This window comes from Pelobates fuscus, chromosome 5 (genome assembly GCF_036172605.1).
Source record: "Pelobates fuscus isolate aPelFus1 chromosome 5, aPelFus1.pri, whole genome shotgun sequence".
Taxonomy (NCBI): Eukaryota; Metazoa; Chordata; class Amphibia; order Anura; family Pelobatidae; genus Pelobates; species Pelobates fuscus.
This window is the reverse complement of record NC_086321.1, coordinates 125,910,860-125,935,324: the sequence shown is the minus strand read 5'-3', so window position 1 is coordinate 125,935,324 and position 24,465 is coordinate 125,910,860. Positions and strand designations below refer to the sequence as shown.

Sequence of the window (24,465 nt, the reverse complement as noted above, 5' to 3'; positions counted from 1 at the left end):
GATCACTATTTCCCAAGTGCTCACCTACTTGAATAGTGGTCCTTTAATTTTATATGCAATTTGGAATAAACCGTATACTCACCTACAACCTCTCAAGGTATCTCTGTTACTTGGAGCTATCAGGGAGCTGCAATATCAAGGAGAACGTGGCGGTGAAGGCTTTGCAACACAGGATGACATATTACAGAGCTATTTAAGTCTGAGCCTGCTATGCGAGGCTCTACAGTATTGCCCCATATGTCCTATGTCCGGGGTCAGCAACCTGGGGCATCTGTCAATAGTCCCATCAGTAGTCCCAGTGGGATTTCAGATATCTGCTAGTGTAACCCGAGCGGTGATTGCAGGTGGTGAGGGACAATCTTCAATTTACTCATTGCAGCACTTATAGGTAATGATCTTTGATCATTACCTCCCAGCACTTGTGAATGAGAATCCACACTGGAGCAAAGCAAAAGGCAGCCGCTGTCTTAGCTACTGCCCTTGATCAGTGCCTGACCAGCCCGATCCTCACTAGACCCCAGGGAAACCACCCACACTGCTAGACATACACAGAGCTGCAGAATAATAACCAAAAGTTTTTTTTTAAGCTGCAGTGGAGATATTACAACCGGTAATACTTGTTTTAAGGTGACAAGAACTGGCACCATCAATAATAATGACTGTGCTTTTTTTCTTGCAGAAGCTGTGAGTAAGTAATCAGCCAAGGAAGCTGTATGGTACCGGATAAACAAGGCATTGGTACCTCACATATTAGGAGATGGGTGGAACAAGCCGGAGCATGAACGAAAACTAAAATTACATTAATGAAAAGCGCTTCAGTGAAAGAAATGCCATTCTCTTGTTTGACTAACACTTGGTGATTAACAAATGCTTTTTAATTTGATCAAAACAAATATTGTTATAGTAATCTCCTTTCACTTATGTGTAAAACTCAGCACTTCATCCATTTCCTGATATTGGTCTAAATGTTGATAACTTCCTCACAATTTAGTTTAATTTGTTTGTTTATTGCATATGTGGTTGAAAACCAATGTGAAGTTATTGTGACATGAATATGCATACTTACATTCTGTACTGTTGCAGTCAGCCATGTGTACATATGCATACCTACTAACTCTGAAAAGGGGGCAACACTTCGCAATGATGAGGCATATCAGTCAGTTCAGTATCAGGAAGGTTTGCCAGATGATCGATGATAGGCTGAGACTGTCAGCTGACTCAGTGCTTCATAGATCCCGATCTGGAAAAATGACACCAGGCCTAATTACCAAATTTTATTTTGTGTTTCTGGGTGTAACGGACCGCTTGGCATCCCGACCGAGTGCCTCTGCCAATCGCTGCTTCCTCGTAATCCATGAGTACCATAAGCACCGCACTGGACACCATAACCACCGTAAACCCGACAAAAGGCCGCAGCTTGGTTGGGGTCTCACTGTCCTCCACCCACCCTGGAACTAAGACCAGGATCCAGCTCCTAGTCCAGAGAGCAAAGCAAGCTGCTTTTCCAAGAGCAAGTGTTGTAATCCAAGGGAGTATAGTGATTATAGCAATCCCCAGCGTGAATATAGCACTCCAATCCCCCAAACATGACTTCATGAAGGGGTAAATTGTTATGTTTAATGGCAGCCACAACTGGCCTTATATGCAGGTCCCCATGCAAGGGGTTTCCGGTTACATATTCCAGGGGCATTCCCCACTGGACCTGAGAGTAGCATACAGCAAAAACATACACATGATTACATTGGTCCAGGACACTCCCACACCAAACAAGATACCGTATATACTCGAGTATGGGACATAGCAATACCAGGGTACTCTTTATATAGAAAAGACAGGGAAGGCAAGAAAGGGGGAGGGGTGGCCCTGTATGTAAAGAATAGCATAAAATCTAGCCTAATAAAGGTTAGTGAGGCGAACATAGAGTCAGTTTGGGTTACGTTAGAATTTGGTAATCACACAGTAACTCGTGTAGGTGTGATTTATAGGCCCCCAGGACAAATTGAAGAGTTAGATAATCTACTAGTTGAAGAAATAGCTAAAATGACAATGAAGGGGGAAGTTATCATCATGGGTGACTTTAATCTTCCTGATGTAAATTGGAAAACAAAAATAGCTACTTGTGCCAGGAGCACACATATTCTAAACTCCCTACTGGGATTGTCTCTAAAACAAGTCGTTGAGGAGCCAACTCGTAAAGAGGCCATACTAGATTTAGTGTTAACAAATGGAGATTTGGTATCAGATATTACTGTAGGTGAAAGTGCAGGATCCAGTGATCATCAGTCAGTGTGGTTTAATATAAGAACAGTGACTGAGTCACACCACACAAAAACAAAAGTTTTAGACTTTAGAAAAACAGACTTTTCCAAAATTAGAATATGTGTAAAGGAGTCATTATCAGACTGGAGCAATTTAAATGGAGTCCAAAAGAAATGGGATTATTTAAAAGTTGCACTACTGAAGGCAACAGAAAATTGCATTAGGCTTGTCAGTAAAAGCAAAAAATTCAAGAAACCACTGTGGTACTCCACAGATGTAGCCAAAATAGTAAAAAACAAAAAGTTAGCCTTTAGTAATTATAAAAAAACCCAGAGTGAGGAAGACAGAATGACCTATAAGATTAGGCAGAAAGAGGCTAAGCAAGTTATAAGAGCTTCCAAATCACACACAGAAGAGAAAATAGCACAGTCAGTAAAAAAGGGGGACAAAACCTTTTTTAGATACATAAATGAGAAAAGAAAAGTAAAACAAGGATTAGTTAGATTAAAAACAAAAGAAGGAAGGTATGTAGATGAGGATAAAGGTCTAGCTGACTGCCTCAATGAATATTTTTGTTCGGTATTTACAGATGAAAATGAAGGAAAGGGACCTCAGTTAAGAAAAAGGATAAATGAGTCATTTATTACACGTGAGTTTACAGAGGAAGAGGTTCTATTTCATCTGTCAAAAGTAAAGACAAATAAGTCAATGGGACCTGATGGAATACACCCAAAGCTATTAAAAGAGCTTAGTGGTGTACTAGCAAAACCATTAACAGATTTATTTAACCAATCATTGATAACAGGAGTAGTCCCAGAAGATTGGAAGTTAGCGAATGTTGTGCCCATTCACAAGAAAGGTAATAGGGAGGAGTCGGGCAACTATAGGCCAGTAAGCCTAACTTCAGTAGTGGGGAAAGTGATGGAAACCATGTTAAAGGATAGGATTGTTGAACATCTAAAAACACATGGATTTCAAGATCAGAGACAACATGGGTTTACTTCAGGGAGATCATGCCAAACTAATCTTATTGATTTTTTTGATTGGGTAACTAAAATTATAGATCAGGGTGGTGCAGTAGACATTGCTTACCTCGATTTCAGTAAGGCTTTTGACACTGTTGCACATAGAAGGCTTATCAACAAACTACAATCTTTGAGTTTGGATTCCAATATTGTTGAATGGGTAAGGCAGTGGCTGAGTGACAGGCAACAGAGGGTTGTAGTCAATGGAGTATATTCGAAGCTTGGGCTTGTCACCAGTGGGGTACCTCAGGGATCTGTACTTGGACCCATTCTCTTTAATATTTTTATTAGTGATATTGCAGAAGGTCTTGATGGTAAGGTGTGTCTTTTTGCGGATGATACTAAGATATGTAACAGGGTTGATGTTCCAGGAGGGATAAGCCAAATGGAAAATGATTTAGGTAAACTAGAAAAATGGTCAGAGTTGTGGCAACTGACATTTAATGTGGATAAGTGCAAGATAATGCATCTTGGACGTAAAAACCCAAGGGCAGAGTACAGAATATTTGATAGAGTCCTAACCTCAACATCTGAGGAAAGGGATTTAGGGGTGATTATTTCTGATGACTTAAAGGTAGGCAGACAATGTAATAGAGCAGCAGGAAATGCTAGCAGAATGCTTGGTTGTATAGGGAGAGGTATTAGCAGTAGAAAGAGGGAAGTGCTCATGCCATTGTACAGAACACTGGTGAGACCTCACTTGGAGTACTGTACACAGTACTGGAGACCCTATCTTCAGAAGGATATTGATACCTTAGAGAGAGTTCAAAGAAGGGCTACTAAACTGGTTCATGGATTGCAGGATAAAACTTACCAGGAAAGGTTAAAGGATCTTAACATGTATAGCATGGAGGAAAGACGAGACAGGGGGGATATGATAGAAACATTTAAATACATAAAGGGAATCAACACAGTAAAGGAGGAGACTATATTTAAAAGAAGAAAAACTACCACAACAAGAGGACATAGTCTTAAATTAGAGGGACAAAGGTTTAAAAATAATATCAGGAAGTATTACTTTACTGAGAGGGTAGTGGATGCATGGAATAGCCTTCCAGCTGAAGTGGTAGAGGTTAACACAGTAAAGGAGTTTAAGCATGCGTGGGATAGGCATAAGGCTATCCTAACTATAAGATAAGGCCAGGGACTAATGAAAGTATTTAGAAAACTGGGCAGACTAGATGGGCCGAATGGTTCTTATCTGCCGTCACATTCTATGTTTCTATGTTTCTATGAGTATAAGCCGACCCGAATAAAAGCCGAGGCCCCTAATTTTACCCCAAAAAACTGGGAAAACTTATTGACTCGAGTATAAGACTAGGGTGGGAAATGCAGCAGCTACTGGTAAATTTCTAAATAAAATTAGATCCTAAAAAAAATATATTAATTGAATATTTATTTACAGTGTGTGTATATAATGAATGCAGTGTGTGTATATAATGAATGCAGTGTGTGTGTATGAATGCAGTGTGTGAATGAATGCAGTGTGTGTGTATGAATGCAGTGTGTGTGTATGAGTGCAGTGTGTGTGTATGAGTGCACTGTGTGTGTGTATGAGTGCAGTGTGTGTGTGAGTGCAGTGTGTATGTCTGAATGCAGTGTGTGTGTATGAATGCAGTGTGTGTGTGTGTATGAATGCAGTTTGTGTGTATGAGTGCAGTGTGTATATGAGTGCAGTGTGTGTGTGTGAATGCAGTGTGTGTATGAATTCAGTGTGTGTGTGTGTATGAGTGCAGTGTTTATGTGAATGCAGTGTGTGTGTGTATGAGTGCAGTGTGTGTGTGTGATGCAGAGTGTGATGCAGAGCCTTGGTGGGGGGGGGGGGGGCATTTTTATTATTATTTTTTAATTATAATAATTGTAATTTTTTTTGTTATATTAATTTTTTTTATTATTATTTTTTTTAATATTATTATTTTTTATATTTTATTTTATTATTATTATTTTTTTTCGTCCCCCCTCCCTGCTTGATACATGGCAGGGAGGGGGGTTCTCCTTCCCTGGTGGTCCAGTGACATTGGCAGTTCAGTGGGGGGAGGGGGGCTGTCAGAGAGCACTTACCTCTCCTGCAGCTCCCTCCTCCTCCGCGCCGGTCCGTGCAGCTCCTCTGTCAGCTCACACTGTAAGTCTCGCGAGAGCCGCACTATGACCCCGCGGCTCTCGCGAGATTTACACTGGGAGCTGACAGAGGTGCTGAACGGACCGCCGCGGAGGAGGAGGGAGCTGACAGGAGCTGCAGGAGAGGTAAGTAACCGCACACAGCCCCTAGTCTGTATTATGGCAATGTAAATTGCCATAATACAGACACTGACTCGAGTATAAGCCGAGTTGGGGTTTTTCAGCACAAAAAATGTGCTGAAAAACTCGGCTTATACTTGAGTATATACGGTAATCCCTCCCTTGTGCCTGGGAGATAATTGAGTCAGGAACTATACTAAACTCAATTATCTCCAGGCATAGAAAACATATATTTACAATAACCCAAAAGTAGCCCCAAAACACATGGAAATCTCACAACAGTCACAACCCCTGATAGCCCCAATATGGGGGACCAACATAACCAAAAATCACCCAGATCGGTTCAGGGGTTCGGGATTTCCATGGAAGTCATAATTTTGACCGACTGTGCACATGGACCTATGCCCAAAACAGTTCCAGGGAATCCGGGCTCACGGTCGGTCTCTCTTTCTGGATTACAAAAGTACATACATCATATGAACAGAGCCTTTTAAAGTGCATTGGGCAAGGTATATTGCAGGGCCCATAGTCCTGAGGCAGGAGGCCCGTGACGAGGTTCAGTTCATCACAATGGGCTCATGAGCCTGACATCAATCTGCAACTAGACCTTGCTGACATGGTAAAACTACTTACATACCTTCATAAACTGGAAATTTCAAGCATATATAAAACCCATATTCATAAGCAGGTAGAAACACCAAGAAATCCACTCTAAGACAAGGCATCTTGCAGCAGAGTAAATCCATCCTATGGGCAATGGTGCACAGGATGTCTCTATGAAATGAGTTTTGAAAACAGAGAGGCTACTCCTATGTGCAATGGGCCTACGGCACATTGGGGCCCCTCCAGTAGTTAATCAGGGCACAGTTTATAAAGTGCCAAAGCTACCTTTTTTGGGTTTTATCCCAGAACAAAAAACACCTCGCTGACGAGACCCAAGGAAAGCTAAAACGATCATCCAGTGTTGCTGTATCTCTTGAGCAGAGAGGATTTGTCGGCAGTTCGGTTCTGGTCTGCCTATGTGGGCAAGATCAATCTGATATGTAAATGGTATAGGTTCTCTTTGTAATGGCACAAGTGAGCAAAAACATTTTTGAGACCTGAGCAGAGACTAACTGAAGGGCAAGTTACTGAGATTCTCTAAGCTTTTGCTGTTCAGAGTTCCCATATTCTCGGATTTGTTGCAATGCACTTTGGGTTTTATAGACAATCTTTTTCATTGTGCTTAGCCAGGTCAAGAAATATATCTGTGCCTCCCTGGCCACATGCTATGAGTGTTGCATCAAGCATTTTGAGGCAGCAGCAGATCACTAAAACAACAAGCAACTTGGGCCTACTTCAACAAATGGGCCTAGAGCGTCATCTAGCCCTGAGCTGATTCCCTATTAATGAGGAAAAGGCTGCTAAAGGAACAGCAGGTGTTATTTGGGACACATTTGGAAATTACTTACGACTTTTATTTATGAGGCTGTTATTAATGGATGTTTACATTGCAGGTTAAATCCACATTTAGTGGCTGTCATACTGACATGGGGTGAGGAGGCTCTAAGCTGGATAGGGACAGGGACAGAATGAAAATACAGCTTTCCATTCCTAACGCTATATTGTTCCTATGAAGTTTGGAAATAATGTAAAAATGTTGAGATATCATATACTGCATAGATAGGATCTGCTCTACCTACTGTATCAGCACAGTCTATTACTTCTATGATCCAATAGCTCAGTTTCTATGCTTTATCAATGTGATGTGGGTACTATGTCCTCATCATATAGCTGTAAGAAAAAAGACAGCTTAGGCCCACCCTTCAGGGATAGTGATATATACATATTGACTGAACAGGGATATATGTATGTTGTGTTAGAAGAGCAGGTGATGGATGTGATAAATTGTTCTGAAGACCATTCAGAAAGGAATATAGGTATGATGCCAGAGAAGCAGTTGATGGGATTTTAAATGTCTCCTGTGGAAAGCGGGGCATGTTGGTTGTAAGTAGAGGGACATGGGTATGCTGCTTTGGTAGGTCTAGTTTAATAATAATGTTTTCTGGTAAGGAGGGGAGAGAGGTAGTGATGTGATGGATGTTCAAGGAATGTCCATCTTTGATTTTGGGACTAGGAGTTTGTAATTTGCAACAGACCAGCACCACAGCACACATTAGTAGTAAGTAATGTCTACACTACTGTAGAACAACCACCCACACAGACCCAGTGGCAATCGCTGACAAATATTTACAGGATTATTCACAAAATTAACAATTGTCAGTGAATTACACATTGAAGGTAAAAATAACCAAAATAAAAGTGAAAAAAAGCCTTAAAAACTTCTCTATCTCAGGCATGCTTCCAGGTCAGCTACCTTGGCCTTAAATTTGAAATTCCGGACGATTGTCACTTTAGTGAATAATCCTGACACACTTACAACAGAAATAAACTGCAAAAGTAATGCAGGCAAATAAAACTAGTCTGTCATGTGGTTTTGAAAAAGAGCTAAATGAAATGAATTTCTTTTTTAATAAAAAATTATTTATTTATAGATGCCCAAATTGCATTTAGTTTTATTTTTTGTCATACACAAAAGTCACATGCACATTCAGAACAACTTCCTGACAAAATTCTTCTGTTTCATAGGTTTTCATTATTAGGTCTCTGGACTCACCAACATTAGAACTTTAACCATGATCCACAGTCTGATTCACCGGTGCAGGAAAGTCCCGATAAGCGAATGGGAAAATCCATGAAAACCTAAGCTTTACGCAGTTTACATAATATGTATTATAATGCATATTCATGCTTCAGGTGACCAAGCAAGTGTCAACACCCATATATAATTTTTGTAAGCAATTAATATTCAAGAAATTGATATTTGTGTGTGCCATGATTGATTTTCAGAATGTAATTTTCATTCATCAGTTTTTTTCCTTCTCATATTTAAGAAGATTATTTAAGATATGTTGCATAAACATCAGTTTCCTAAAGAAAGATAAAAACCCTAGTGTTTCAGTTCAATTTTGGCTACGGCTGCTCTGTGTACTTCATCTGGTCCATCTGCAAGGCGAAGGGCCCGTGCCCAGGCATGAAACTGAGCCAGTGGGAAGTCATTGCTGAGACCTGCAGCTCCAAATGACTGAAAAATAAATAGGAATGTTTGTAAGAATTCTATGCAAGTATTTGAAAACAATGGATGAGTAGAGAGAGTAGACAAAAACTGTACTGCGTGTTCAGGGCAGAGCTGACTGGTGCTGGAATGAAGACTTTGTGGTTAACCTGTTCGTTGATAGTTTAACCCCTGAAGGCAAACAGGGTCAGGGACCTCTTGGCACCATAACAACTTCATTCTGTTGTTATGGTGCCCTAATTCATTTTTTGCCATGTAATTCCATGATCACTCTTCCACATACAGTACTTACCTGAATAGCTCGATCCACTACTTGCTGGGCCATGGTTGGGGCAACCATTTTAATCATGGCAATTTCCAAAGCAGCTTCCTGCAAAAAATAAAATTAAAATAAATAAAGGCATCAAACCATCATATATTTAATTTGGTGAGGAGATGCATATGTGCTTATCTTGCATAGCTGTGCAATTAAACTATTTAAAAGTCTACTCAATAAGACAAGGCAGATCTATTGAAATGCATGATTTGATTAATGCAACACTTCAAGAGAGCAATTCTATTTTTTTTAATACAATACAAATACACAATATAAAAGGTGTCCATCATGAAAGTAGTGTAAAACAAATATAATAATGAGGGAGTGGGGAATGTGGTTGGGGTGTGGGTAGTAAAGAAATAAAAATAGGAAAAGAGGAAAGGGAGGTGTGAAAAGGAGGAAGAAAAAAAGAGAGAGAGTAAAAAGACAATACATTAGAGAATTACACATTAGGTGAATCTTGCTGGAACAGGGAAAGAGTCCATACTCTGAGAAAGATGTGTGTGGTGCTCAATTGCCAGTATCTTCCATATTATAGCTTTAACGAGGTGGGGGCCTACTTTTTAAATCCCTTCTGTAAAGAGTTTTGTAGCTGCACAGATTTTACATAGTAATCTAATATTGGGTCTAAGAAGCTTAAAAGATCAGTAGTAACGACCTTTGCTACATCTGAACACCTTTAAGATATGTGGATGAACTTTGGGTAAACATGGAGTGTCATATTAATAAAGTACATTTACCAATGAGAGAGGTGTTTATAATAATTCTGAAAAAAAGGTTAGAGGCAGACCTCTTAATATGTAAGTAAAGTTCATTGGAGTTATGGTAGCATAATAATATATGAAGTAGCAAGAAAACTACCCTCTCCCCCCACATCTCAACGGGATAATTGTGCCTTTTGTAGCCAGGGGATGTACAAGATGATATGTCAATTATAGAAGATATGGAGACTGAGGAGATCTCGAGAAACACAGTAGGAGTTTCTGTTTCTGTGTGAAATGTTTAACACACTGATTTGGCTACAAAAAAAAAAAAAACATTAGTAAAAATGCATACTTCTATTCACCTTATTTCCCACTGTATCCATAAGATGGGCGGCTTTTAAAACCAACAACCTGGCTTGTTCAATTTCTGCTCTGGATTTGGCAATGTCTGCTAAAATAGTTCCTTGTTCTGCCAGTGGCTTGCCAAAGGCTATTCTTGATTTTACCTGTAAAATGGAAGATTTCCAAAGGAGATTATGATTTGTCAATAGTATGCTGACTTTCCCACCCACACATCACTAGAATATTGCACAAACACATAGCAATACATACACACTAAATATACAGTACTGAGATAAGATGGGATTTCTAATTTTTATAAGTAACTAGTCAATTTCAAATCAACTCATATCACTAAAACATACAGCAAGGCAATGCATAGATATGCAAATATTACTAAAACAAAGAGTAAATTAACTTTTACTAACACCCAACTAACATTTTAACAGAGCAAATCCATGTACCGATAAAGCCTAATATGGAACACATGGCTGTAAATAAATCCATTTGAAGAAATGCTTCAACAACAAATGTTGATGAGCAGATGACAATAAGATAATGAAGGGAAGTACAACTGGGAGACAGGGCATACCTGCTTCTACCCTTAAAGCAATGATGATTTGATGGTTTATCCAATTGCATTAATTGATTACCAATTTATTTTTTATATCTCCTTTTATTTTTTTATTGAATACCCCAATTCTAATAATGCAATTCTAAACACAAAACAAAAATACATAAAAGTAGGGAGCCAACAATGGATTGAAAAAAATGGAACAGATCTATGAGATGGAGTCTCTCATGGTGGAACTGTGGCACTGTGGAGCGCTGCACTCGACTGTGGGTCACCTGGATATAATACATGGCCCGCCGGACGGGGGGAGCGGGCGGCGCGGGGAGCGGACGGAACTCTTGCCAGGCCTGGGGAGGCGGCACATCGAGGACTCGGGGGAGAGGTGGCGTAGGGATGCTTATGGCACCAGGCAACACTAACTTGGACTCCCCTTCATCTCCCCCACCACTCCCCCCTTTTTTCCCCTTCTTTTATTTCTCTGCTTCTTTTCTCTCTTCTTCTTACCGCTTTTTCTCACTTCTCCCTCCCCACTCTCTCTTTCTCTGAACAGAAACTAAGCAGCAGCCCAGAACGATGCTCAGGCTAACTTTGAAAATGGACAACTGACATAGTGTTACTCACATATGACACACATAACATGCGGGATAGAGGGACTATGGCCAAATGGGAATGCGATTGTAACGGATCACCTGGCACCCCGACTGGGTACCTCCGTTAAAGGATGCTCCTAGCGCTTCCTGAGGACTTCAAGCACTGCAGCAGACACCACAACCACCAAATCTGAGAAGCATAGGAATCCTCTCAAGCCTCTGAATGCTGTAGACAGTTGAATAGGAACCATACGAATAGGTTTGCACTCCTAGCAGTCAAACTGGAACAGCATGCAATAAATCCTCCCCCAATAATGAGACGACACTTCACTTTGAGGGTTAAAACAGGAACTCAGGTGCTGGCCCACCCAGCCTGTTTTTTATTACAGTTGTTGCAAATACAGGTGCGCCCACAGGGAGGTATAAAACAACCAATCACATCACAGTTACATCCCACATATTCCCTCCACTTATTCTGAGAGGAAACTCAATTACACATACAGTTAAAACATACTTTCTACCCAACTTTCATAACTCTAAAACCATACATCACATTCACATAAAAATACATATCCACAATCAATCCATTCAGGGGAACAACATATTAAAAAATGGCATGAATCAGACCAGGGGTTCATAAGTATCTTTTAAAACCCCCTGCCAGCATGGCTTTCCGGCTCAGAACGGTTTTACAGAGCCCTCTCTCCTGGAGACAATGAAGAAGTAATCCAATTACCTCCCAGGACAGAGACAAGACTCCATTGAGCACATGGTTGCAAAAAGACATAAAATACCATAAAATAAACAAGGTTACATTTACTACATAAAATAAAGACATGCAACATATCCCCAGATAGCTTAGGTCTGAGTGCACATTATTGAATGGTGCTCAGACCACACACATACAGTTCAATTGCCATGGAGCTAAAGTCTTTCCCATAATCTTTCATTATATGAATGGGCTCCATGGCATAGCTATCTGGGGTATCCCCGCTCACACAGGGCAAGTACCGAATGACCCCACTGTATTTAAAGGGCCAGAATGAGTGACATGCACTCTGTTAGGGCTGAATACGTTTATTTAAAGGGCCCAATCTCCCAGGGCCATAGTCCAAAGGCAGCAGGCGGGCAACCAGGCTTCTCCAGTTCATACTGGCGAGGTTGGTTTCGCCACACTTCTCCCCTTTACCAATTAGACTAACAGGGTACCTGACCTCCTGCCGGTCAGTGCCCTGGTTAGTCCAGCAACCCACCCACAAAGCAGAAACCGCAGTACAGCCCACCCACCATAACTGGTTACTACACCTGGGTGGAGGAGAACTTTGTCCAGGTCAAGGTGTCTCACCACGGCTGTGTGGGGGACTGGTAGTCTGCCTTGGTGGGTTGCTGAGTGGGCAGAGACTAGCGGTACTCTGCCCTGGTGCCAGTACTACTGCGGAAGTAGCCTGGTTGGAGCCTGGTTGTGGGAGGGAGAGACCGACTGTCTCCCCTCTGGATACACCGCTCTGTGGCTGGGGGACAGGACCGACCATCCCTACCCCTTGTGCTGTAAGTGCAGAGACTACAGTCCCATCTGCACAGTTGTGGGGTTTAACATCTCCCGGTGGGTTAGGTTGCCGTTGGGGAGAGGGGGTAACAAACTCCTCTCCCTTACACACTTCCAGCCGCTGGGGAGCAGGGCTGACCATCTGTACTCCCTGTAGCTTGGGCGCAGAGACCACGGTCCCATCTGTGCTGGTGTGGGGCTTACTGTCTCCCCTTGGTGGGCTACGCTGCCGCTGGGGAGGGGGAACGCGACTCTCCCCTCCCGGGAAAATATTCTGCCGCTGGGGAGCAGGGCTGACCCTCCGTACTCCCTGTAGCTTGGGCGCAGAGACCACGGTCCCATCTGCGCTGGTGAGGGGCTTAGTGTCTCCCCCTTGGTGGGCTAGGCTTCCGCTGGGGAGGGGGAACGAGACTCTCCCCTCCAGGTAAAATATTCTGCCGCTGGGGAGCAGGGCTGACCCTCCGTACTCCCTGTAGCTTGGGCGCAGAGACCACGGTCCCATCTGCGCTGGTGAGGGGCTTACTGTCTCCCCTTGGTGGGTTATGCTTCTGCTGGGGAGAGGGGGTAACCAGCTCCTCTCCCTGAACTGGAGATTGCCGCTGGGGAGAGGGGGTAACAAGCTCCTCTCCCTGAACTGTAGACTGCCGCTGGGGAGAGGGGGTAACAAGTTCCTCACCCTGAACTGTCGACTGCCGCTGGGGAGAGGGGGTAACAAGCTCCTCTCCCTGACGCTTTCTCTCTTTCGCCCGCTGGAATTCTCGGCCCAGCCTTGTGTTTCGCTAGGCCATGACCTGGTTCCAGATCACCCGGCGTGTCTCCATGGCTACATCATCCCCATACTGGGCCACTCGCTGCCTTACTTCGTCCAGCCAATTATCTCCAAAACCTTCCATACTTGTCTGCTGGTGAAGAGGGGGACCAACTGTCTCCCCTTTCCATATATTGTCCTGCCGCTGGGGAGCAAGGATGGCACCTTCAGCTCCCTGTAACACACACTGCCGCTGGGGAGGAAGGACGGCACCTTCAGCTCCCTGTAACACACACTGCCGCTGGGGAGGAAGGACGGTACCTTCAGCTCCCTGTAACACATACTGCCGCTGGGGAGCAAGGACGGCACCTTCAGCTCCCTGTAACGCACACTGCCGCTGGGGAGGAAGGACGGCACCTTCCGCTCCCTGGGGTACACACTGCCGCTGGGGAGGAAGGACGACACCTTCAGCTCCCTGGGATACACACTGCCGCTGGGGAGGAAGGACGACCCCTTCAGCTCCCTGGGGTACACACTGCCGCTGGGGAGGAAGGATGGCACCTTCAGCTCCCTGGGGTACACACCGCCGCTGGGGAGGAAGGACGACCCCTTCAACTCCCTGTAACACACACTGCCACTGGGGAGCAAGGACGGCACCTTCAGCTCCCTGTACCACACACTGCCGCTGGGCAGAGAGACCAATTGGCCACAGCCCCAATCTCCGCAATCGGCACTCGCATTCCCATGCCGCTCGATTCTCCGCATCCAACTTGCGCACGGTTGCCATAAGCGCCTCTGTTGAAGGATTCGGGCCATATCTGGTTAACCGTCTCATGACCTCGTCCCTGTACTCGTCGCCCTCAAAGCGATAGGTCATATTTGCTGTGACCAGGGGCGCTGTACGAATACTAGCGTTGCCCTCAAATTGTAACTCCAAACGAACTGTGTCTTTGAGCTGCTTTACCACGCACTAGGACGCCATCCCACCGCTTGTCACCAATGTAACGGATCGCCTGGCACCCCGACTGGGTACCTCCGTTAAAGGATGCTCCTAGCGTTTCCTGAGGACTCCAAGCACTCTGGCAGACACCACAATCACCGAATCTGAGAAGCATATAAATCCTCTCAAGCCTCTGAATGCTGTAGACAGTTGAATAGGAACCATACGAATAGGTTTGCACTCCTAGCAGTCAAACTGGAACAGCATACAATAAATCCTCCCCTAAAAGTGTCGTCTCATTATTGGGGGAGGATTTATTGTATGCTGTTCCAGTTGGACTGCTAGGAGTGCAAACCTATTCGTATGGTTCCTATTCAACTGTCTACAGCATTCAGAGGCTTGAGAGGATTTATATGCTTCTCAGATTCGGTGATTGTGGTGTCTGCCAGAGTGCTTGGAGTCCTCAGGAAACGCTAGAAGCATCCTCTAACGGAGGTACCCAGTCGGGGTGCCAGGCGATCCGTTACAGCGATCACCTAGACATCTGAGTCACAACCTCCATGGGTGGCCAAAATGGTCATAATGCACAGCACACCCGAACAATACATGCAATCTCCACTGCTGACCACATAGCAAGTTACGCAGGCAGTAGGCGTAAGCCAGTGAGAACGCACACAGCTAGCCATGGGTGCAACTACCTCCCCTGTACGCAAAACCACTACCATGGTTGTAAACCCACAAACTTTGAATGATACCTACACGCAAGGTCACACTAACGGCAGTATGAGGGAAAGCTAGGGTACGCATGCATCTAGACAGGGGCGACATAACCCCGCATTCCTGCCCACACTGTAAATTTACATACTACCTGCAAATGCTAACTTTGACCCTAATGTGTGATCTCCTTGAATACAGAACATGTTGTCGAAAAGCATATTCAATTTGCTACCCTACTTTCTTGTGTACTACCTTTCTAAAACTCAAAATAAAGATTGTCAAAAATAAAACAAAAAGACAATTTATAAAAGGAAGATATATAGGGCACATTATTTCTATAAATAACATATCATTATTTCAAATGATGGCATATTACATTTTTAAAAAAAAATGTACATGACAAGGGTGTAGTGATAGAAAACACTAACCACAATAACAATGGAGAAGACAAATGGTTGTGTCTCTGGGTTTTCTTTCATTTCTATTTGACAACTTGTAGCTAAAAGCAATACATTTTTCTATACGAGTTTGCTGAAGCAAACAATGGATTCCTGATTTCTAGCAATTTTAGGCATTCTTGAAAAAACACACACACACACACACACTCTCTCTCTCTCTCTCTCTCTCTTTCTCTCTCGCATGTGTTTTAGATTAGGGATGTGCATTGGCAAAAAATTTGGTTCGGTTCGGCATTTCGGTATTCGTGACTTTGGCAATTCCCTACCCCTAACTCTTACCCCCAACCCAACTCTACCCCTAAACTAACCCCAACCCTAACTCTACCCCTTGCCCCTATACTAACCCCTAACCCTAACCCTACCAGTTACCCTACCCGTTACCCCCTAACCCTTACCCCTTACCCTACCCCTAAACTAACCCCAACCCTAACCCTACCCCTACTAGGGTTAGGGGTAGGGCTGGGATTTGGTTAGGGGTAGGGTTAGATTCTTGTCATCATTCTCTAATTTTCCCTCCCTTTCCTGTTTTGCCACTTTTCAGAAATCTGAAGTACTTCGGCACTTCCAAAAATCGGCAATTCTGAAGCATCAGAATATCGGAATTGCTGAAATTCAGCCGAATTAAAATTTGGACCAAAATGAATTGCACATGTCTATTTTAGATGTTAAAATCAGCATTCTGATTCATTAAAGGACCACTATAGGCACCCAGGCCACTTCAGCTTAATGTCCATCTAGGATTAACCCTTTCTGCTGTAAACATAGCAGTTTCAGAGAAACATTGACAGCGCTAGAGACGCTTCCGCGCTTCTCACTGTGATTTTCACAGTGAGAAGACGCCAGCGTCCATAGGAAAGAATTGAGAATGCTTTCCTATGAGACTGCGCATGCGCATTCAGCCGATGATATCAGAAGAGGGAGGAGAGTCCCAGCGCCGAGGGAGCCCGGCGCTGGAAAAAAGGTAAGGGATTAACCCCTTCCTCCCCCTTCAGCGCCACAGGAGTGGGACCCTGAGGGTGGGGGCACCCTCAGGGCACTATAGTGCCAGGAAAACGAGTTTGTTTTCCTGGCACTATAGTGGTCCTTTAAAGTGAGAATTGTCGAGAGCAGTCAAACTTCTTAGAGCTCCTGCTCCTGAGATCCAAAACAAGCGATTTTTCAACAGAATCTTGTCAAATTTGGGCCAGAACACCATAAACTACACTACAAGGGTACTATGGGCCGCAAATCTAAAAAGGCGAAAGCCGATAAGAGACCCGCTAGCAGAGACATAGGAGATCTGCTCCCAACTGGCCGCATGGGTCAATAAGGCGCTGGAAGAAGAGTGAAGCTTCTTCTCCACCAAAGAATTCTACCCGGACACAGGCGCAGGGGCCTTGACAGATATGGTGCCGAGATGACCCCAGGGGACAAATAAACCCACTGACATTGCCAGCTTCCAGACCGCGCTCGAGGGAGCGAAATCAAGACTTACCCAGCTGGAAACCACCAGTTCTGCAACAGCAACAGCTCCACACCTCTGAAAGAGTTGAGGCCATGGAGGATATGCAGAGACGCTTCAATGTAAAACTCAGAGGAATACTTGAAGCATTGGGCCTGATCAAACTACCACATTCCATCCGACAGCTACTTGCAATGGTGCTACAGCCCAAGCAGGCCAAGTTGGTTAAGTTGGACGGCATGTTCCACATACTGAAACCGGCGACCGCGCCGACCATGGCAACCTCTGACCTCATCATCAGGTTCCAGTCACTTCAGGATAAAGCTCTCCTTCTTGCGGCAGTCAGGGATAAAACGCCAATACACTTCGAGGGTACTACTCTACAATTCTTCCCAGACCTCAGCAGAAACTCTCATGTTGCAGGACACTGAAACCCCTCCTGCAATCCCTACACGCAGGAAGGATACAATTAAGGTGGGGGACCCCACATTTACTTTCATTTACCCACCAAGGGAATACCCATAGGGTGAAAACCTTAGAGGAGCTAGAGACACTCTTAAACAAGCTGGGGCTGCTTCGGTCACCTGCCACCTGCAACTACTGCACCAAACCTGTCCCTCCAGGACCCCACGAAGATTGTGGAGTTTACACCACGCTCAGCCCGAGCTTCTGCCACAAATCGGGCAGGGACCTGAACGGCTCACCTAGGGGTACACCCTATGTTCACAACCTCCATTGCAGACACTACCTCTTGCCCAGAGGTCCATAGTTGGACACCACGATTGTTGCTCCTAGTTTAAAAAAACTTCTCCTAGTTTAAAAAAATTTCTATACCAAAGCTTGTACTAGCCCCCCTCTTACCCTCTTATGCCAACACATGTGTGTGTACATTAGTGTGGTACTAGTATACTGAAGGGGGTGCATCTTGCTAAGGGCATTAACTCCCACATGATTATTTTGAATGTGCCTTACTCCAGCCCTGGAAGACCTTTATATTATTTAAATTCTTTATTTTTATTCGTGCATGGAGTAACAGTAAAGCGTACAGCGCCACAACAGCTGCTGCAAGCGGTTTGTCATCATTTCAACATGTGGCTTGTTATACAGCACAATTTTTATATTTTAGAACATGAAAAGAACAAGATGTAGGCAGTTGCATAAAAATACAAAATATATATGAATAAGCTTAAATCATGCTGTTTAGGCATTTTATAGATTGAGACTCTGTCAACATCAGGTTAAAATACAGGAAGATAGCTTTGCTATAGAGTTATCAGTTGCTGCCAACGTTAGGTTAAACAACACAATTTGTTTTTTCTTTTAACTACGTTTATCTAACAGTGTAGTTGCGCATTTTATAGGTAGATAATGCCCGTGGGAGGTATGCAGTCTAATATGAGATGATTAAGTAAGGCAAAGGCTTATAGAAGAAAAATACTAAACAGTGAGCTGATTTGCAAAATAAAAGGTATAACGTGCAGGGTCTGAGAGGCATAGTGGCTGCAGGGTTACCATTTTTATAACATATGTCCAAACAATTGGTAGTGAACCTGTAGCTCAGATGCAGTCCAAGCGATAAAAAGTTCAGCCAATGCCCAGGGAGGGGGGGATGTTAGCAGGCGGAAGTTTCAGGCCTGCTCCGATGTGGCCCCGCGGTTTGCTAGCGTTGCTTCGGCCGGTTCTTGGCTTGTTAAGACTACGTTCCTTCCAGCTCTTCTGCAGGGCCTCTAGTTTTGTGTCCTTAAGGGTGCCCCTCTTTCGGGGTGCAGCTCCGCCGCTAGACCCCGGGCTGGACCTCCAGGTTAGGCCCCTGTATGTCGCTGGGTTTGTGGAATGTGGGGGTGCTCCATGCTGGTACCAGGTTCTGGCGTCGTGAGGGTTACACGTGGGTTGGGCTCTCCTGACACTCCAGCTCCTGTGAACACGGGAGCGAGCGTCGGCAGAGATACCATGCGGCTCCCCTGCCTGTTTAGTTGGTCGCTGTCGCCTGCCTTGCTGTGCAGTCGTTTTAGGGGTTCGCGGTAGGGGCCCATAGTAGCGGCGCCGGGTTACCGGTCGGATCCAGTGTGCCACCACTTTCACCGCTCTTCTGCGGGTCAGGCCCTGATTGCACAGTATCTCCCAAAAGCGCTTGCACTGCTGATCAAAGGCCTCCAGGGGCCCTGCGCCCGACTCAATGCTTGTGTCCATTGCCGTGGATTGCTGCTGGGCCGCCATCTTGGGTGCGGTTCCTCCTCGTGCGGTCGCTCTGTTCCCAGAGATACTCCGGGGCGCCGGCCAGCAGGGACCGGGATGACCCCCACCGGTCCAGAGGGGGGGGGGGGGGTAGGAGTGGAGTGGGTCTGCTGGACGTACCAGTCGGTATGAAAGTCGGCCGCACTTCCCCCTCCTAGTCGTCTGCAGGCCTCAGATTGCTGCCGCGGTTTGCGGTACCGTAGGCCCTGGGGAAAGGTGTCTGCCGGTTTGTCGTCGCGTGCCCAGTTGTAGTGGCCCAATGTGGCCTCAGTCGTTGTGCGACAGCTGGGTTTTTTCCCCAAAAAGCCGGTCCGGCGGTCGGGAGCTCGAGCAGCACGCGTCCGCTCAGCTCCGAGTCCAGCATAGGACTGAGAGAGTATTGGATTTTAAAGAATTCATGGTGTTTTAGATAGTTGCTGATTGTTGGCTGTTTCATTAAATGTGTAACAACGTTTTTTTTTTTTTGGTTTAGTTTTCAACTTTTACAGCTTGGCTATTCTTATCAGAATTTTGCAACTCAGTTTCCAATTTAGAAAAAGTTCCTTTTTACAAAATAAATCACTTTGTCATTTTCTATTCAATTAATAGTTTCCCTTTCCACCTCAACCCAATAATGTTAGTGTTCCTGGAAGCATCAGCTGATAAATAGGCAAAACAGTGACCTCTTGTGGGAGATATGTGACATATCAAGTTAAAATTTGCAAAAGTGTTCCTATTTAGGCATGTGCATTCGTTTTCGGACAAATTTGTGTTCATCCAAATTTTGGCAATTTGTTCATTAATACAAATGACAAATGAACAAATTGCATATCTGATGAAATTAATGAAACAGGAATTGCTTGTTATACAGAAAGTCGTCCATTTGTTATATATTTATCCTGTACAAGGAGGGAGCTACTGACTCCCTCTTTTGAATTAGATTCTTGAGAAAAACTCAGTCATAAATGTGCTTTAGAAGCATGTTTATCATTCTTTTGTACTGACTAAACCTGGTAGTTGTTATAAAAGAAATTAAATAAAAGCATATGGGGGTCAATATGACTCATATTGCACACATACTGTACCATATTAGTACAAGGCAGGAGCATTACCTCCATTATACCCCACATGCCATGCCAGTGCCTGCTTGCGGTCATAACATTCTAGCAACTGGGGTCCAGTCACTAATAGCATACAGGAAGGACCTAACACAGGCACACTAGGGGGCCTGGTACCCCTAGCTACCTGGGCGAGGATCTAAACTTGGCATTGGGCGATTTAAACAATGGCATGTCCCCCTCTCTACATTAAATGAAAAGCGCACACTGCCTATGAATGAGGGCATTAGGTCCCCTCCAATAGCCCCCAACCGACACCAATGGGTGGGGGCTGGGTGTGAACATTAGATCATCTTCTGATGTTACAATTAATTAAATAGCCTCTGCCCATTATTTATGGGCGGAGGCTGAAGGGGGACATTAGATTCACTCAGGTTTTTATAGTTATGTGCCACACCTGCTGATAATGAGTCGGGCACAGGAGAACCCTAAGTCCCGCGTTTAATTACTTGGCCCCACTGTGTTGGGAATAGGGGACAATATGATGTCAGATCTTAGGGCAGACTGACCATCAGGCCCTTGGTCCGTAACGAGGGCACGAAACTGGGAGGGGGCCAGACAGCTTTCCTTGCGTGCTGCCGGGTGTGAGGCGCCTCCACTGTCTGCCCAGGAAGGGAGACAAAGCCCAGCAGTCTCCGGGTGCAGAGTTACAGACCGTGAAGTATTTGTCTTGCAAGTTCCGGCCAATCAGAGCATTGGCGTGGGTTACCAGGGCAACACTCTGAAACTTCAAGTGCCAGAGCTAGAGAGACAACTACCACGTCGTCTGCAACTCTGCACCCGCCGGAATTGCAGACCGGATAGCTAGACGACCATGCAGACCATTGGATCACAAGGAAGACCACTGGATCACCAGGGAATCAATTAATGCCCCCTCTGTGCTGAGAAAAGGGGGCAAATGCATAACATAAAAAGGTATTACTGTGTGGTGAGGTTAGTCACTGAAAAACAGCCTCCCCATGCACACAGCCCATTCACCCTGTCACACTCCCTCCTCCAACCATGCCACACTGACCCCACCAACCATGTTACACTCACCCTGTTACATTAACGCCTCTAATTCTGTCACACTCACCCCCCCCAACCTTTGCTCTGTCATACTTACTCTGTCACTTTAACCCCCCCTTAATCCTGTCACACTCCCTCCTCCAACCATGCCACACTCACCCCCGACCCTGTGACAGTCACACACCAACCATGCCACACCCACCATATCACATTAACACCCCTAATCCCGTCATAGTGACCTCCCCTTGCCCTGTCACACTCCCTCCTCCAACCATGTCACGCTCTTCCAGTCACATTAACACCCCAAACATTTTATACTTATCACCACCACAAGCAGCTCCCCCACACACATATGGTCCCAGACACAAACATACACATGCTCAAACACACACAGTTTAAATTTCTCCTTCTCTCTGTGTACTGACTGACAACAGCAAAAGGAAGACCTTAAAACAATGACTAATAGGGAGCCAAAATTGAAGTGCTTAGTTACAGGACTGAGCTTGATATAACTGTGTGGATTTCTACATTCAGTTTTATCTTTCACACAAATACATATAGGATAAGTAACATAATATTAAAGAGCATGAGAAGTTGCACATTAAGGAAAGAGAGCTTGTGGGAATCGGATATCTTCTCACCCTCTGCTTCATGAGGCTTAGAGATCTCTCCGCATGTCCAACGAGCCTCATGCAGTGATGGATCCTCCCAGGACCAAGTCTGCCCTGTGCAATTTCAAATCCTTGGCCACTGCCCAACAATAAGTTTTCCTTAGAAACACGCACATTGTCAAAACGCAATTCTCCATGTCCAGCTGTGCATCAGAAATAAAATCTACATCATAAAAAGTTCATTACAAGGCATATAATGTCTAACCCTTAGAACATGTGGCTATCCATTCCTATTCTTCTGACAGATGGCTTTCAGAACCGTGTAGAATGGATTCCATGCTCCTATTAGGACCTGCATCCTTATACTGTGTACCTTAATCCTGTGACCAGTCCACTAATTCTAAATATTTTTCACCTGCAATAAGCTCAGTTTGCGGTTTGTTGGTAAAGGGGAAAACTACAGCTATTGTACTAAGAACTGAACAACATAACGGAACAGTACCCCAGCCCTCCTGTTCCTGTTATGTAGAGAATTTTTTTTGGGGACTAATCTTAACTCTGTGGAATATTCTAATGCTTGAGATAGCATTACCACCACAAGTCCTCTATCTGGGCCTGCATACACCACTGAAGGTTATTAAACCTAAGGAATGATAGTGCTCCCACAAATGTGAGCGGATTCTTAGTTGGGCTAAATCTGTATTGTGTTTTATTGTAAGTAATTAAATAGTATATATTTGTCATCTGTCACAGCCACATGACACCACTAGAAACATGCATGAATTCTCACAATGATTTAGTGAGTCTTTTGTCCATGGTTTTGAACCGGAAATCCATGTATTATTTAGTCCTTAAAATATGTGTGCGGACCATGTGTCTGTCTGCCAGCGCTGACTGGTGTTCCAGCATATATACACTGAATTCTGCACACTGCTTTGCCTATCATTATTTCTTTAAATGATAACACTTCTTTGATTATATATTTCCCTTCTTAATACATCATTAATTTATCTCCATATGCAACAAATTACTGCAAGAAAGGAGATCATTTATGTGTACTCACCAGGAGCATCATCAAGTCCATAAACAGTGAGCGGCCTTACAATAGTTATCCCAGGAGTGTCCATCGGAACCAGAATCATGGTCTGCTGCTTATGGCGAGGGGCATCTGGATTGGTCTTTCCCATAAAGATGCAGATTTTACAGCGTGGATCTAGAGCACCTGGAAATGGCATCAAATATGAAGTTTACTACAACAAACTTTATTTAATAAATTTATGCTCTCATTTTCAGTTTTGCATAGTGCCTTGTTTTCGGTCTTTATTTTAAACTGAATTTTAATATTGCAAAGTAGTAAGATTGTCGCAGACTACAATATAAAGTATTCAACCAATAAAAGAAGGAGCTTCCAATTAATTGTGCTACACTGGCCAACAAAAATTATATAGGCAATCATGGCATTCAACCACTGTAGCCATATATCCACTTTGGCTGAGATGCTGTCTGAGTTACCCAGTAATAATTACAAAGCAGTATTCAGAAGAGTGAAGGCCCAGCATGGCTGTACTTCAATCATTGTCGCCATACAACCAAAAATAAAATTAACATTTCAGTCTTTGTCGAGTCAACTACAGAGACTACTATAGTTTTTACAGAATCTGAATGGCCTCCTGTTTTGACTGGACTAGACAGGAGGCATGTGTTACACAGGTTTCCTAAAATGATCTGTAACAAATGGGAGAGATTGGATGGATCGTGATATTTATACACATGCCCACATAAAATATTGCTTAATTTACACGTTAATTGCCAAAGTAGTTTGTTTGTTTGTTATCAAATTTAGAGAGAATAGGAACATCTATTATTGTCAGTTTGGTTTATGTAATAAATGAGTAAAAAATAAATAAATAAAAGATTTAGAGAGAATATGTCTGCTATAGCTTTTTTGTATTAAAGGAGCTTAGCTCATTGGCTGTGAATGGTCAGCTGATATTCTTGCGTGGTGAACTTGCAAGTTAATTGCCAATGTAGTTTGTTATCAGATTTAGAGAGAATATGTCTGTATATCTTTTTTTGTAAGAAAGGAGCTTAGCTCATTGGCTGAGAGTGCTCAACTGACATTCTGAGCCCAGCACAGGTCTTAGCTCAGTGGGGTGTTTATGGTGTTTGGAGTGTTCCTTTAACAACTTTTCAATTATGTTGTTCTAAAAATAAAAAAGTAAAAATACGTTAGTTTTCAAAAAAACGAGACTACATTGATTCTATAATATTATTGAGGCACAATACAGGCTTTAAAAAACAAAACAGAACCAAAGCTAAAATACATTTGTGAAATAAATAAATGAATAAATAAATGCCATAGTTTAAAAGAGCACATAATGGGGGAGCGGAGCCTGGCACTAAACCGGACCAGACATTATCTGCGACTGCTCCAACACCCTAAAACACAATCCACACTATATCTCGGCACCTCAGCACCATCCAACCCCGCACACAGAATATCC

At 43.8% G+C, this 24,465-nt stretch overlaps 1 protein-coding gene across 1 annotated transcript in view; it reads right to left on the bottom strand.

Annotated features, from left to right (window-relative positions):
• Positions 1-8,023: 8,023 nt before the first annotated feature.
• The window catches only part of ACAD10 (acyl-CoA dehydrogenase family member 10), a 139,842-nt gene continuing 123,400 nt past the window's right edge, over positions 8,024-24,465 (bottom strand). The window contains exons 17-21 of the mRNA XM_063454248.1: positions 23,025-23,183; positions 21,992-22,164; positions 10,020-10,163; positions 8,930-9,007; positions 8,024-8,646 (exon numbers count right to left, since the gene is read on the bottom strand). Coding sequence (XP_063310318.1) covers positions 8,512-8,646; positions 8,930-9,007; positions 10,020-10,163; positions 21,992-22,164; positions 23,025-23,183 — 689 coding nt within the window. The 3' untranslated portion in view covers positions 8,024-8,511. The remainder of the gene's footprint in view (positions 8,647-8,929; positions 9,008-10,019; positions 10,164-21,991; positions 22,165-23,024; positions 23,184-24,465) is intronic.